This window comes from Mirounga angustirostris, unplaced genomic scaffold (genome assembly GCF_029215605.1).
Source record: "Mirounga angustirostris isolate CCGP_5_RB_7025 unplaced genomic scaffold, mMirAng1.0.hap1 SCAF_13, whole genome shotgun sequence".
NCBI classification, from domain to species: Eukaryota; Metazoa; Chordata; class Mammalia; order Carnivora; family Phocidae; genus Mirounga; species Mirounga angustirostris.
Window position 1 is genome coordinate 10,136,694 of NW_026991721.1, and position 14,816 is coordinate 10,151,509.

Here is a 14,816-nt window from a genome sequence, read left to right on the forward strand (position 1 = left end):
TGGGATAGTTGGGTTCCAGTCACACTTTATTTGTGAACACGGGCAGCGAGCTGGATGTGGCCCCCTCTTTGGAGGGTTGGGAGGAATTTGGGGTAAGTGTGGCAGTCAGTGATTTTTGCTACTCCATAGTCTTGCAGGATGAATAATTCTCTTGTCATCAATTTGGACGCTTTGTAGGGTGTGTGTAATTGGGGAGAGCATAGCGTTATAGGTAAGAGGTGGGATTTGGAGTCTGACAGAACTGGCTTCAAGGTTTATCGCTAGTTGTGTGACCTTGGGCAAGTCTAAACTTCAAATTCCTCATCTGCGCAATACAGAGGATAGTAGGGCAGTCTACAGCCCCACAGAGTAGACTCGGTGGAGATATTAGCTGATCATCTTAGGTCACGTATTCTTTGTTTTTCTTGCTCCCAAACATCTGTGGTGGGACATCTTTCCATAATCCAGAATATACAGTCTTTACACTTTTCTTTTTATTTCACGTGCTCCCTGCTTTTCCCATCGAGCGAGGTGGAGTCTCTCCCCTTATTAGGTTGCTGTAGTTCTTCGTTAGCTTTGATTGACTTGGCATCACTGTTTTAATGGTCATTAGTAACCCTTAGATTTTTCTATTTTGGACTGCTGTGTCAATTTTATACAGAATTTGGCTCCTTATCCTCAGTCCCTGAGCCCTGTCCTCCAGAGCTCTCTGTTCTTAAGGCTCTGCTTGAGCTGCCAACCTTGAGTTTTCCTCGTTCAGACTCAGCTTCTGTTCCCTGATCCTGGCTGTCCCCTTCACCCAGATGCTCCCAGCCCCTGGTCTGCTTCTGAGAGGGGGTGTGTGTTCTCTGTGCTCAGGCCCTGTCCAGCAGCGTCAGCTCTAGCAAGCTGTTCTCCAGCAGCACAGCACCGCACGAGACCTCCTTTGGAGAAGAGGTGGAGGTGCACAATCTCCTCATCATCGACCAGCACACCTTCGAAGGTGCAGATGAGCTCTTCCTATCATTTTTGTGCCTACGGCCTCCCTGAACTAGCCTGTTCTGGGCTCTGACAGATTCCATGGTTTGGTAGACCTTGTGACAGACCATCCTAGGAGGAGTCGAAAGGAGGGGTGGAGACCTCTGGGTTGGCCAGGAGTCCAGGGTGCTGGGCCTCCTCCTTTCAGTGCAGGCTGGTGAGGGCAGGACAGGCTGAGGAGACAGGAGCAGCCGGAGCTGGTGCCCCGCCACCACCCACACCTTGCTTGGACCCGGGCTGGGGCCCCCCCCGGAGTACAGGGTTACGTGTGCGTGGGGGTCAGCAGCCAGTCACGCCTCCGGCTCTCCTTCCAGTGCTTCATGCCCACCAGTTCCTGCAGAATGAATATGCCCTCAGCCTGGTCTCCTGCAAGCTGGGCAAAGACCCCAACACGTACTTCATCGTGGGAACAGCCATGGTGTATCCTGAAGAGGCGGAGCCCAAGCAGGGTCGAATCGTGGTCTTTCAGTATTCTGACGGTAAGTGGGCACAGTCCCCAGCTTTTGAGAGATTTGAAATTCTGGGAAAGTAACAGACCGTTTTGGTTTCAGAGCTTTTAGTTAAGCAGTGGAAGAGCTTGGGTTAATTGCTGTGACACGAGACTTTCTGTTCCTTCCACTCAAGCTGCTGGTGGTCTGAATGAGTTTTGGGGGAGGGGAGCGAGCAGACACACGAGTAAAATCTGGCTTGAATTTTTTCCTTTTCTACTCTTTGAAAGGAAGACGAAGGGAGAGGTGAAGTACTGGTAAGAGAATCTAGTGGCCAGGATCAGAGGAATCCTAGATTTGCTTTCCACTTGGTTGCTCAGCCAAGTAGGTCTTCTTTCCAGCTTTAGCACTTCATGTTCGTATCTGTTTCATCTCAATTCCCCTATGCAAGATGGTTCTAAAGACTGTCAACCCCCAAATCTCAGCTCAGATGGGCGAGGTGGAATTTGGTCTCCATCTTGAGAGTTGGGTCTGCAGTTTTGCGGGGGAGGCAGCCCTTGGACACAGTCTGCAGTCCCTGCACATTCTGTCGGGGCTCATAGTTGTGGTGATGGTTAACCGCAGTAGACACTGACTCTATTTCCTACATTCAGATGCATGGTTTGGGAGCAGGAATTAGAGTCAGAGGGGAAATCAGGATTCTTTTGATGAGTTGAAGTGTGGGCTCATAAAGGAGACTCAGAGTCTTTCTTTCTCCCCTCAGGAAAACTACAGACTGTGGCCGAGAAGGAAGTGAAAGGAGCTGTGTACTCCATGGTGGAGTTCAACGGCAAGCTCTTAGCCAGCATCAACAGCACGGTGAGGCCCACACCGCTTGGTATCCCACCCTCGGTTGCACACCACTGTCTACAGAGCATGTCTCCTTTATGTTCCCTGGGGCCACGTATGCGTTAGATTTTAAGAATGACAGAGTGGTGGGAATGGAGGGTGGAGCTGGGAGTCCGGGGAGCTCAGGTTGGCCTAGATGTTAGCCTTGGTTATGGGAGACCCCCGCGGCAAATCAGACCCTAAGTGCTGTGGTTGTTGAGGAAAGGGTAAGAGCCATGGCCCCTGTACTTCCGAGTGTGTCATTGTGGGGGACTCTGATCTGTGTGGAACGAGGTGAGCCAGACCATGTTATCTTAAGTATGTCCCTGAAACACTGGTCCCATGAAAGTCTGCTTCTCTTCTGCCATGATTCCTCCTCCCTTGCAAAAAGATTTTAAAAAGTTTCATAGTCAAATATATTTGGGAAATAACCGTGTCCTGCATGCCCTTTTGGAGCTCCCCAGTGCATTGTGGGATATTCAAGGTGCTGAGAAGTCAGGGAGTGAAAAAGCATCAATTAAATACTTTAAATTGAGGCTTTCCAGTAGTCGTGTTTATTCACAACCTAGTCATTGAACACTTGTGTGCTGGGTGCTGTTCAGGTATTGAGATATAGCAGTGGACAAAATGGACAAAGCAAATGGACTATTTGCTCTGGGCTTACGAGCAAATAGTACATATATGTTCTCAAGATGGTGAGAAATAAAAATGGGGCAGGGACTAGAGGAGTGTTAGAAGGAGGACATGGTGGGGATGGCTGTTTTGTCACAGGGTCGGGGTTCTTGCTGATACAGTGACTTCTGGGCGGGTTCCTGAGAGAAGGGAGGGAGAAGCCATGTCTGTGTACGGGAGAAGCCAGGGGCAAGCAGTGGGAGGTGGGAGTGAGCCGGAGGTGCAGGGAGAGGTCAGTCGGCAGCCAGGGGACTGAAGGCACTGGCTGTTTAAGGACTTTGGGTTTTACTCTGAGGACGATGGAAACTTGTGGAGGGTTTGAGCAAATGTTTGGAAGTGATTGGACTTCGGTCTTGGAAAGATCACTTTACACCTTGGAAAAGGCTGGAGGGGCCCAAGGGCAGAAGTGGTGACCACATCGGTAACGCAGACAGCAGCCTCCGGGCGCTGCTGGAGGAGGTGAGGCGTGGTCCTCTTCTGCGCACATGAGCCCCGAGAGACTTCGGTGCTACACAGGAAACGGGCTGGGGTCGGGTGGAATAAAGGGCCGAGAGTTTTGGCCTGAACAATATGATGGGTGGCATGACCATTTATTTACTAATGGGGTAAGACTGAGTAGAGCACGTTTGGAAGGTAAAAGGAAACGCTTCTTTACTCCAAACACTTGTGACACCATATGTGTGGGGTTTTTATCCCCACCCCAACCAGTTTTCCGACTCTTGACACCAACTGAGTGTGCTGTAATTTAATTCACTTCTGACCCTGGCTACCTGGAGTTGGTGTCAGATGTCACAGGTTAAGTGCTCAGTCCCACAGGGACTGTCCTCACCTCAGACATCATCCCAAGCAGTGGCGCTCTAGGGTGCCCAAACTTCTGTCCAACATGGCTACAAAGTTGGGTTCCCACAGTCCCCTCTCAGGTTTGATAATTTGCTGGAACAACTCACAGAACTCAAGGAAATGTTTACTTATATTTCCTGGCTTATCATAAAGGGTACAGGCGAATAGCCAGATGAACATCAAGTGAGGTCCACAGGGGTCCTGAGTGCGGGAGCTTCTGTCCCTGTGGAGTTGAGGTATGCCATCCTCCCAGTGTGTGGGTGTCTTCACCAACCTGAGAGCTCTCTAAACCCACGCTTGAGGGATTTTTATGGAGGCTCCATCACACAGGCCTGATCGATCATTAAGTGAATCTCTGGCCTCTCCCTTCCCTGGAGGATGGGGGAGGAGGGCTGACAGGTCCAGGCTTCTAATCGTGGTGACCAGCCCACATCCTGAGCTATCCAGGAACCACCAAGAGCTTCCTCATCAGAACAAAGGACTCCTTTCACCCAGGGAATTCCAGGGGATTGAGGGACTCAGTGTAAAACACTGCTCACACTTAGGAAGTTACAAGGGTTTTCGGAGCACTGGGTTAGGAACTGGGGGCGGAGACCAAATACAGCGTTCTTAGTAGGTCCCGGTGGGGAAACCAGAGGCCTGATTTTGGACATGTGTCGTTTCAGTCGTCAGGGTGGCTGAAGATGTCAGGGTGGTTGCTGGGGATTGGCGGGGCAGTGGTAACGGCATGGCGTTTAACATGCCAGCAGTCTGGGTGGGGTGGCCTGAGCTCCCCCGGGCGCTGAGAGCAGGTAGAGGAGAGATGGGAAGGCTGAGCCCTGGGGCCTTCCAGCTTTTAAAAGTTGGAGTGATGAGGAAGATCGCTCCAAATGGAGAAGGGGTGACAAGTAAAGTAGGAGAGGAACCAGGAGAGAAGACTTCTGCAAGCTATGGAAAGAAAGCACTTCAGGTAGGAGGGAATTGGTAAATGGCAAGTGCTGCCTGAAGTCAGGTAACGTAAGGATTGAGAGTTGGCCGCAGGTTTTAGCAACGGAGAAGGTGGTGCTGCCCTTGACCAGAGCTCCTTTGCCTGAGTGGTGGGGTGGAAAGTTGATAGAAGAAGGTTTGAGTAGGACTGGGAGGTCCGTGAGCATTAGAAAACATTTTCGGGGGGTTTTGCGGTGAAGGAGAAGAGAGTCATGGGGTGACTGCGGCGGGGGGGCGGCGGCAGGACAATAGAGTTGTTAGCTTTTCAAGCATGGAAATGCGGCTGCATGTTTCTGTGCTGATAAGAATGGTCCATTAGAGAGGAGGTGCCGGAGCTGTGTTTTTGAATAGACTGATGGGAGGTGGGACCCAGTCCTCCATGTGGGCCTCAGATGGTGAAAGCACAGGAGGTCCTCTCTTGTTTGTGTCCCTCCTCCGTGAAGGAGCCGAGAGGAAGGGTGGAAGTGGAGGTAGCAGAGGTTTGAGGAGGTATGGCTCCTTGTTTCGGGACCGGGAAAGTATCCAATTACTGGGGAGCCTGAGGAGCTCACTGTCACAAGTGGTCTCGAAGTTCAAGTGATCCATTGCTTTTCCTCAGCTGTTGTTGAAGACTAAACTCATGCCAGAGTCTGGTTTTGTCTGGTGAGCAGGATCACGACAGAGAGGGCAGTGGGGTTGAGAATCTGCAGGTTTATGGTGAGGGACTTGGGGCATCTGAGAAGCAGTGAAACTGAGGACACAAGATTCTGGAGGTTTTTTTAAAAGATTTTATTTATTTATTTGACAGAGAGAGACAGCGAGAGAGGGAACACAAGCAGGGCGAATGGGAGAGGGAGAAGCAGGCTTCCCGCGGAGCAGGGAGCCCGATGCGGGGCCCGATCCCAGGACCTCAGGACCCTGACCCAAGCCGAAGGCAGACGCTTAACGACCGAGCCACCCAGGCACCCAATTCTGGAGTAATTTTTAGTGACAGGCTCTGAGGGGTAACTGCTGGATGGACAAGATAATGCAGGAAAAAGGGAGTCAAGAAAGGAAGGAGGTCGGTATTGGGTCTTCTCTGTGAATGTAGAAGTCACCAAGAATGACAGGAAGGTTGTGTGGGGGAGAGTGGCGGGGTGAGGGTGTGCATGGCTGCTCTCAGGCTGGCGGTGCGGGCGGAGTCTGGGGGGCTGAGCTTCGGGACTGGCACCTTAGGGAGGACGCAAGATGGAAGTGAGAAAGGGCCAGCAGGAAGTGCATGGAGGGCTGTCTTTCCTCTAGTCCCAGCTGTACGGGGACAGTGGCAGGGAGAAGCCGAGAGGGCCTGGGGTCCTTGTGAAAGAGCCACACTTGAGTTAGAGCAAGGGGATGGCCCAGTGACCGTGCTCGAGCGGGGGCAGAGCAGTGCACAGAAGTCGGGAGCGTTGGGTGCAAGGTTGGGTAGGAGGTGTCTAGGCCATTGCTGTCTAATGGAAACATCACAGGAGCTCACAGGTGGGATTTTAGACTTTCTTGTCGCCGTGTGAATAAAAGTAAGAAGCAGAGGAGATTGATTTTAGGAATGTATTTTATTTAACCCAATAGAGCTAAACTATTATTTCAACAAGTAATTAATACAAAAATTATTAGGAGATGTTTTGCGGATATATTTCATACAAAGATTTCAGAATCTGATTTATATTTTACACTCATAGCACGTCTCAATTTGGGCTAGCCATATTTCAGGTGGGTTTTTTGCTTTCTTGTTTTTTTATTTTTTTTTTAAAGATTTTATTTATTTATTTGACAGACACAGAGAGAGAGAGAGGGAACACAAGTGGGGGGAGTGGGAGAGGGAGAAGCAGGCTTCCCGCGGAGCAGGGAGCCCGATGCGGGGCTTGATCCCAGGACCCTGGGACCATGACTTGATCTGATAGCAGATGCCTAATGACTGAGCCACCCAGGCACCCTGCTTTCTTATTTTTTTAAAGATTTATTTATTTTCGAGAGAGAAAGAGAGCGCGCACGCACACGTGTGTGCACACACGAGCAGGCAAGGGCAGAGGGAGAGAGAATCCCAAGCACCCTCTGCGCCGAGTGCGGGGCCTGACATGGGGCTCAATCCCATGACCCTGAGATCAGGACCTGAGCCAAAACCAAGAGTTGGATGCTCAACTGACTCTGCCAGCAAGGCGCCCCCTTTTATTTATTTATTTTTTAAGATTTATATATTTGAGAGAGAGCATGTATGTGAGCTGGGGGAGGGGCAGAGGGAGAGGAAAGGGGGAGAGAGAGAGAATCTCAAGCAGACTCCCTGCTGAGCACAGGGCCCCCCACACAGGACTCCATCCTACGACCTGAGATGAAGACCTGAGTGGAAATCAAGAGTTGGATGGATGCTCAACCGACTGAGCCACACAGGCGCCCCACCTTTCAGGTGCTTTGTAGCTACATGTGGCTAGTGGCTGCCATATTAGGCAGCAGAGATGTAGAGCCTATTGGGTTAAGGGTGGGCATCTTGGGTTTTTGGTAGTGTCTTACCTTGGCCTTGACTGTTTCCACAGCAGATAGGGAGGCTGAGAGTGTGGAGTGGAGGGGTAGTGGGTGTAGCCAATAGCACATGGAACATTTGGCCCCATTTTCACTCCACTGTTAGGCTGGGCTTAACAAAGATGGGGGGCTCTGGGCACCCTTGACCCTGCCGATGGGAGGTGTGGTAGCCAATGTAATTGTCATGCATAATTCTTGGAGGGCGCCCCATTGGAGTTCGGGTTCTTTACAACCCTGAGAAATCATGGCTTGATACATTCTGCCCAGGAGTTCCTGTGTGTGCAGAAGCCATGGGTGGGACCACCGGGATCCTGAAGGGTCTGCCAGGGCAGGCTTCTCCAGGGGTTGAGTCTGTCTTCCTCTGACTGGTATCTGTGGGTCTGTCTGCTGATTGTAAAGCATCTTCGTTGGTTTGGAGGTGTGATCGTAACTGAAGAAACATTGCAGAGGAGAAGTCAGAAAGGGGGAAGAAACCCTTTGGTGGAGGGGTGGCCACAGACTCGTGCTTGAAGAGTCCTTTAGCTGTTTGACAATGTTTCTCTCGGAATTTCCATTCCATTTGCTCTACTCAGTGGGTTCACGTCAGAATGTTCTGGGACCGTATATTTTGAGAAGGGTTCAGAAAAGACAGTCCATTTGGAGGTGATCTTGTTCCTTTCTGATCAGGAAACTGGAGATGGATTTTTTTTCGGAAATATTTTCTGTAGGTCAGTTATCCTTCAGTCACAAGAAAACCATCTTTTGTCGTGTCCTTAGTATTGCGCCACTAGTATTTTTTACACTGACTCATTTTTTATGTAAAGGGAAACTGTTACCGGTTTGATGTGCTTGCTCTGTTTTCATATTTCGTAAATGCATAATACCAAAATAAAAAAACATTCACGCAAGTACCACGGCAAACCATGTCACATCCCATGCTGCACTTCGGGAAATGGTGCTGCAGATGGAGGAGAGAGGAGACTCACAGCGGTCAGTCCGAGAGGTTTTGGCCCCTGGAATTGAGAGAGACGAGATGTCCTTCCCAGGTGCGGCTTTATGAGTGGACAACAGAAAAGGAGCTTCGCACCGAGTGCAATCACTACAACAACATCATGGCCCTCTACCTGAAGACCAAGGGCGACTTCATCCTGGTGGGCGACCTGATGCGCTCAGTGCTGCTGCTTGCCTACAAGCCCATGGAGGGGAACTTTGAAGAGGTAGTTGGGGGGACGGGGGCAGACTTCTCACTTAGGACGGGGCTCCTGCAAGTGTTTCTCTGGTGGTGAGGGGTCATCAAGCCCGGGGCGGGGGCCGGGGCAGAAGGTTTTTCCTGGAGCATACATTCTGCATTGATGAGGTATTTTCCGAGACCTCCTCCCCCCAACTTGAATCTGAGTAGGCTCCATTTCTGGGCAGCTGCAACCAAATGGGATGTGTTGGCCGGAAATCGGGGGTAGAATCCCCGTAGAGTGGCGGTTGTGAAACACGGGGCTGCATCTTCTGCGGGGCAGGCTCTCGGCTTCCGGCCAGAGGCCAGTCCCAGACCTGGCTTCTGGGCAACTGGTGATTATATTTTCTTGTTGTACCTTATCTACTTTAAGATTGCTCGAGACTTTAATCCTAACTGGATGAGTGCTGTGGAAATCTTGGATGATGACAATTTCCTGGGGGCTGAAAATGCCTTTAACTTGTTTGTGTGTCAGAAGGATAGGTGAGTGGCCGGCTTGGGCGGGGCGGGCCCCCCGGTCTGGTGATGAGGACGTCGGGTGCCCTCGCAGGCGTAGGTGCTCCTCCTCGCGGAGGTAGAGTTCTTTCACGAGGGAAAGAGGCCGCAACAGTCAGCTTCTCGGACCGCCTCTGCCACTGTGGGCTCACCAGGGAGGCTGAGCACGGGGTGTCCGCCGCATGGGGTCCTCGCCGGGGCCCCGTGGCGGGGACAGGAGGTGCGGGCAGTGAGTTTCGCACACTGCCTTTCAGCGCTGCCACCACCGACGAGGAGCGGCAACACCTCCAGGAGGTCGGTCTCTTCCACCTGGGCGAGTTCGTCAACGTCTTTTGCCACGGCTCCCTGGTCATGCAGAATCTGGGCGAGACGTCCACCCCCACACAGGGCTCGGTGCTCTTCGGCACAGTCAACGGCATGATCGGTAAGGCTAGCCGCTGCTGGGTGCCCTGCCACGCGGGCCCCTTCCCTCAGCAGCATTCCGAGGGACAGGGGCGAGCAGCTGGACGCCGCCTCAGAGTTGACTGGCAGAGGTGCCGCAAGCTCGTCCCGCCCCGCGCCGCTTTCCCGGGCTGCCCTTGGTAGAGGCGGCTCGCTGTGGGCTCCGCGCTCCGCAGCTCTCTGCAGCTCCCGGCTCCCTTTGCTGCTTCAGGGCTGGTGACCTCACTGTCAGAGAGCTGGTACAACCTCCTGCTGGACATGCAGAATCGACTCAATAAAGTCATCAAGAGTGTGGGCAAGATCGAGCACTCCTTATATCCTTCCCAGAGGCATGTCCCAGCACAGGTAGACCGCCGCGTTACCCTAAGCTGCCTCTGGAAACTGCGGTCCGTTCAGGAAATGTCTTGACTAGCTTCCTGTGGGGAACAGGCTTCTGTCCTGTTTTTTAAATATACTTTTGCTCATGGAAAAATTCAGACACGCTGGTAGAGAGAATTGTATAGTGAATCCCCGTGTACCGCCACCGAGCTTACCTGGTTCATCTTGGAAAGGTTCTTTTTTTTTTAAAGATTTTTGTTTTATTTATTCAGTTGACAGAGACACAGAGAGAGAGAGAGAGCATGAGCAGAGGGGGAGGGAGAAGCAGGCTCCCCGCTGAGCCAGGAGCCTGATGTGGGGCTTGATCCCAGGACCCCAGGATCATGACCTGAGCAAAAGGCAGATGCTTAACCATCTGAGCCACCCAGGTGCCCCTGGAAAGGTTCTTGAAATATGTCTGCCTGTGGTCTTTCTGGCCTTACACATCAAACGGGAAGTGTGGATGACCACGTTAGGAACATACTTTCGGAGATCTTGTTGGGGACAGCAGTGTCTGAGAACCCTTGTGAGAAAGGCTAGTGGAAGAAGAGGGGAAAAGTGAAGAAGCCGGAAAATCCAGAAGCCCAGGGATCAGCCCCCTGCCCCGGGACACCCAGGATCCAAGTATTGCTGGACATTTGCTTGTTCCAGGAGATGGAAAGGGTCCTCCCCAAGCAGGGGGTGGGAGGGCTCCTGCTCTCGCCTGGGAGGGAGGCGATGGGCTGGTGTGTTGGCTCTGGTCCCACAAAGCCTCAGTTTATTCACCTGTGAAGGTCAAGGCTAGACTCAGGAGCATGGTTCTTCCTAGGCATGCACATCTGACTACCTGGAGCACTTGTAGAAAATGTCCATATACGTCCAGGCTCTGCGCTAATAAGGAGGGTCTGATCTGTAGTTTTTGTTTTTTGTTTTTTTTTTTTAAAGATTTTATTTATTTGACAGAGAGAGATACAGCAAGAAAGGGAACACAAGCAGGGAGAGTGGGAGAGGGAGAAGCAGGTGCAGGGTGCCCTGCCACGCGGGCCCCTTCCCTCAGCAGCATTCCGAGGGACAGGGGCGAGCAGCTGGACGCCGCCTCGGAGTTGACTGGCAGAGGTGCCGCAAGCTCGTCCCGCCCCGCGCCGCTTTCCCGAGCGGGGAGCCCGATGTGGGGCTCGATCCCAGGACCCTGGGATCATGACCTGAGCCGAAGGCAGACTCTTAACGACTGAGCCACCCAGGCGCCCCCTGATCTGTAGTTTTAAAAACATTGTCTTGAAGATCACCCCAGTTGAAAATCATTAGATTGGGTAATAATTCTGCCTAATGTCTTTCAGTCCCAAAGCTGTCTAAAAAGCAATGTGATTTTTAGTTGAAAATGTTTCCTGTTCTCATCCTGATGATTGATTGCTTTATTTTTTTTTTTTAAAGATTTGATTTATTTGACAGAGAGAGACACAGTGAGGGAACACAAGCAGGGGGAGTGGAAGAGGGAGAAGCAGGCTTCCCATGGAGCAGGGAGCCCGATGTGGGGCTTGATCCCAGGACCTTGGGATCATGACCTGAGCCGAAGGCAGATGCTTAACGACTGAGCCACCCAGGTGCCCCTGATGATTGCTTTAGACTGTGGTCTGTGCAGAGGTGGGGGTGACCGAGAGTAAGGCTGTTTGCAGATACCGCACATTCCTTAACTCACCTGTCCACCTGGAGATCTTTTCATACTGAGCGAAAGACAGAACCAGCCACGGGCTTCATCGATGGAGACTTGATCGAGAGTTTCCTGGACATCAGCCGGCCCAAGATGCAGGAGGTTGTGGCAAACCTGCAGGTGAGCTGTGCGATGTTTGGCCCTGGGCCTGTGACCCAAATCCATGGCAGGGCCGGGCGTGCTGGAGAGCGTCGGAGTGCCGGGTGCCGCCCCCTCGATCCCCAAGTGCAGATGGCCCTTCCCCCATGGGAAAGTGGAGTCTGAGGGCAGGGGATGTAGCTGAGGGGCATGGCACAGTACTAGGAACAACCCCCCCCCCCCCCCCCCGCTGCAGCAGCGAGGGCGTGTTCGGGCATGTGAGGGATCTCTGGCAACCCAGACTGGAGGCACAGGGATCAGGTCAGGATTCTGCAGGGCAGAGAAGTTTCCACAGTGTGGAGTTTTGGGGTGTTGTTCCCTGGAGATGGTGCCTCTGGGGAACATCCTGGAAGGGGAGAGATGTATGCCAGATGGTGGCCTCCAAACCAGCTTTGCCATCAGTAGACCTTGCTGACTTGTGGCTTTCAGGAGAGGGGTGTGGGTTTCTAAAGATTTTTTTTTTTTATTTATTTATTCATGAGAGACAGAGAGAGAGAGGCAGAGGGAGAAGCAGGCTCCCAAGGAGCAGGGAGCCCGATGTGGGACTCGATCCCAGGACCCTGGGATCATGACCTGAGCCGAAGGCAGACGCTTAACCATCTGAGCCACCCAGGTGCCCGAGGGGTGTGGGTTTCTGATGAGACCTTCCTCCTTGCCATGGCAGCAGTGGGGCCAGGTGCCCTCTTGCTGTGATTGTCCCCTTCCCCCCGCGAAGGAGAGTGCCCTTGTGGCCCTCACAGCCCTCCCCTTTCCTCCTTGCAGTATGATGATGGCAGCGGGATGAAGCGAGAGGCCACGGCAGATGACCTGATCAAGGTTGTGGAGGAGCTGACGCGGATCCATTAGCCCAGGGCTGGGAGCCCCTTTCCCAGGCCCTCCCCGAAGGCTTTGCTCTCCTGCCCTGCTCCCCTCCCCCACCATTGTCTTCTCAGCTGTGGGAAGCCTTTCCCTAAGCCAGCTGTCCCAGAAGCCACAGTCTACCTGTGTGGAAATGGGGATTTCTTTGAACTAAAACCAGTTCACTGGAGACCTGGGAATGGGGTGAAGGTGGAATATTTTCTCCCTGGATTTTTACCAGTCCCAGAGGATTCCAACCATCACTTTGGACACCAAGGATTGATTGGTGTTGCCAGTTGTCCTCCTTCCAGGGAGGGATTTTGCAGCTCTTGGGCTGAAAGGAAGCTCTGTGCGTGTGCTGTGTGTGTGTGTGTGTGTGTGTGTGTGTCGCGCGCACGTGCGTGTGTCTCACACTCATGCGTTGTCCTCTGCTATCTTTTTATTTAGGTTGGGGGTGCGGGGATGCTGTGGGTAGGGGGGGAAGAGGGGCGGGATGGGTTCATTGTCTCTGAAGTGAGAGCTTCCTTTTGCTTTCTCTGTTGCCTGAGAGCTTTGGGTCTGGAGGCCTGACCACCAGGCCATGAGCTGCCCGAGTCTGAAACCTGGAGATGGTGGGTGATACCCAAGCCGCCATAGCCTTTTTATCTCTGGGGAGCTGCCTTCTTCAGAGGGAAAGAGGTGGGGGGCCGTGAATTGGTTGTTAGTTTCTGAGTTTTACCAAATAAAGTAGAATCTAAGAAGAAAGATCCATTTGCCTCCGCTTTCCTTCCTGCTCCTCAGCTTCCCAGCATCCCAGTCACACGACGCCCAGTCCAGGCACAGTTGTCTCCCTCCTTAGGGCAGCGGCTGCTGCCACAGCTCCTCTCGAATAGTGAAATGGGCTCTGTGTCTTTCCTTTGCCATGCGGTCATTTTTGGTGGGATCCCAAGGATAACGGGTGTCAGGTTTTCAAAATTCAGTGGTCTTTGGGTGCTCTTGACTCTCTAGCCACCATGTGATTCCCAGTTGTCTCTGTTAGTAACCTGCTGAGCCTGGGAGTCGCTTGGGCTGCCTTTGCTGATCTCATTTTAGATGTGTGCACAGCGCCCGGCCAGCTAGCCCCCGGGGCGCTGCTCCTTGGCCGGGGCAAGTGGCTCCTCATGCACCTCCCAGCTTCCTGTTGGCACATGCCCTTTGGAGGCTGATTTTATTTCCTCTGGTTTAATCAAGTAAACCTTTGGCGCCTTTGGTTTGAAAATTCAGGAGTAGGACACATTTGGGGTTCACCCTTCTGTGCAGCAAACAGAGCCTGTCTTCTTTCAGCTCAGTGGGTCAGAGTGCCTGGGCCCACATTTCCACCAGTGATCCAGTGGGAATAAAGGCTGCTCTGTCCCAACAGTGGGGAGTAGGGTTGATCCTAGGCATATTGGCAGGCGCCTTCAAGACCAGCCTTTGACACAGTGTCAGGAAAACTGTGGTTTTGAGAGATTCTAGCTTAAAAGAGAAAGGGCAAGGAAGCATCTCTACTTTGGGGGTCTTCTGGGGTCCGTTTCCTTCCTTGGAGGCATTCCTTGTGTTTCATTACTGTTCTTTTCCCCTTCTTCTTCTGGGATTTCTGAGGGTGGGGGATAAGGGTCCTAAAGGGAAAAAATCATCAGCATCTCTCAAAAACCACAGTTTGAACTTGAAACTCAACACTGTGATTTGAATTCTTCAAGTCATGGTTTGAATTGAAAAGGCCTGCCCCCATGCCAGAGACGAGCTTTAATGGGGCAAGCAAGCAACGGTCTCCAGATGGTGATCGTTTTAAAATGTTAATCCTGGATGGAGGATTGCCTATAAGGTGCTAAGATCAGAAAGAGAAGGTGGTGGGATGAATATTCTGGTGCTTTTTCGTGGTCTGACCTGCACCACGGAGACCTGCTGCATGGAGTAGAAGGTTATTACCAGTGGCTTCAGGCTTGACTTTGGGAGCCTTGGAGTCCTTGCAGTTTTTTTGTTTTCTATAATCTTGGGTATATTCACTCAGGATTGAATTCTAGCAGTCCTTTGGAAACTGACATTCTGCTGCCACACTCCCACATCCCCTCTTAAAAACCATTAATCACCTCTCCAGGGGTGAAAGGTTGCCCTTGGAGCTTTGCTGCAGCCAGCTGGAATGGCTCCTTTCCATGTAGGCGCTGATGAGCCACTCACTCCAGGCCTCTGCACGAATGGACCTTTGGGAGAATAATAGAAACACTGACTCATCACATGACCATTTGGAAGGGTCACAAGCCAGAGGCTGCCTTTTTGCAGCCAACAACAACTTGGATCCTCCACCCTCAGTGGAGGGTCCCTTTTGTTACGGAGAAGCCACAGGCCACAGAAGTGGGGAGGAAACACGGAGGAGCTGTAA

The 14,816-nt window shown here is 52.2% G+C and overlaps 1 protein-coding gene across 1 annotated transcript in view; it reads left to right on the forward strand.

Annotated features, from left to right (window-relative positions):
- The window catches only part of DDB1 (damage specific DNA binding protein 1), a 30,246-nt gene extending 17,063 nt beyond the window's left edge, over positions 1-13,183 (forward strand). The window contains exons 19-27 of the mRNA XM_045893572.3: positions 838-961; positions 1,311-1,475; positions 2,188-2,282; positions 8,303-8,473; positions 8,858-8,967; positions 9,234-9,403; positions 9,632-9,734; positions 11,461-11,584; positions 12,365-13,183. Of these exons, the coding sequence (XP_045749528.2) occupies positions 838-961; positions 1,311-1,475; positions 2,188-2,282; positions 8,303-8,473; positions 8,858-8,967; positions 9,234-9,403; positions 9,632-9,734; positions 11,461-11,584; positions 12,365-12,448 (1,146 nt within the window). The 3' untranslated portion in view covers positions 12,449-13,183. The remainder of the gene's footprint in view (positions 1-837; positions 962-1,310; positions 1,476-2,187; positions 2,283-8,302; positions 8,474-8,857; positions 8,968-9,233; positions 9,404-9,631; positions 9,735-11,460; positions 11,585-12,364) is intronic.
- Positions 13,184-14,816: the final 1,633 nt, after the last annotated feature.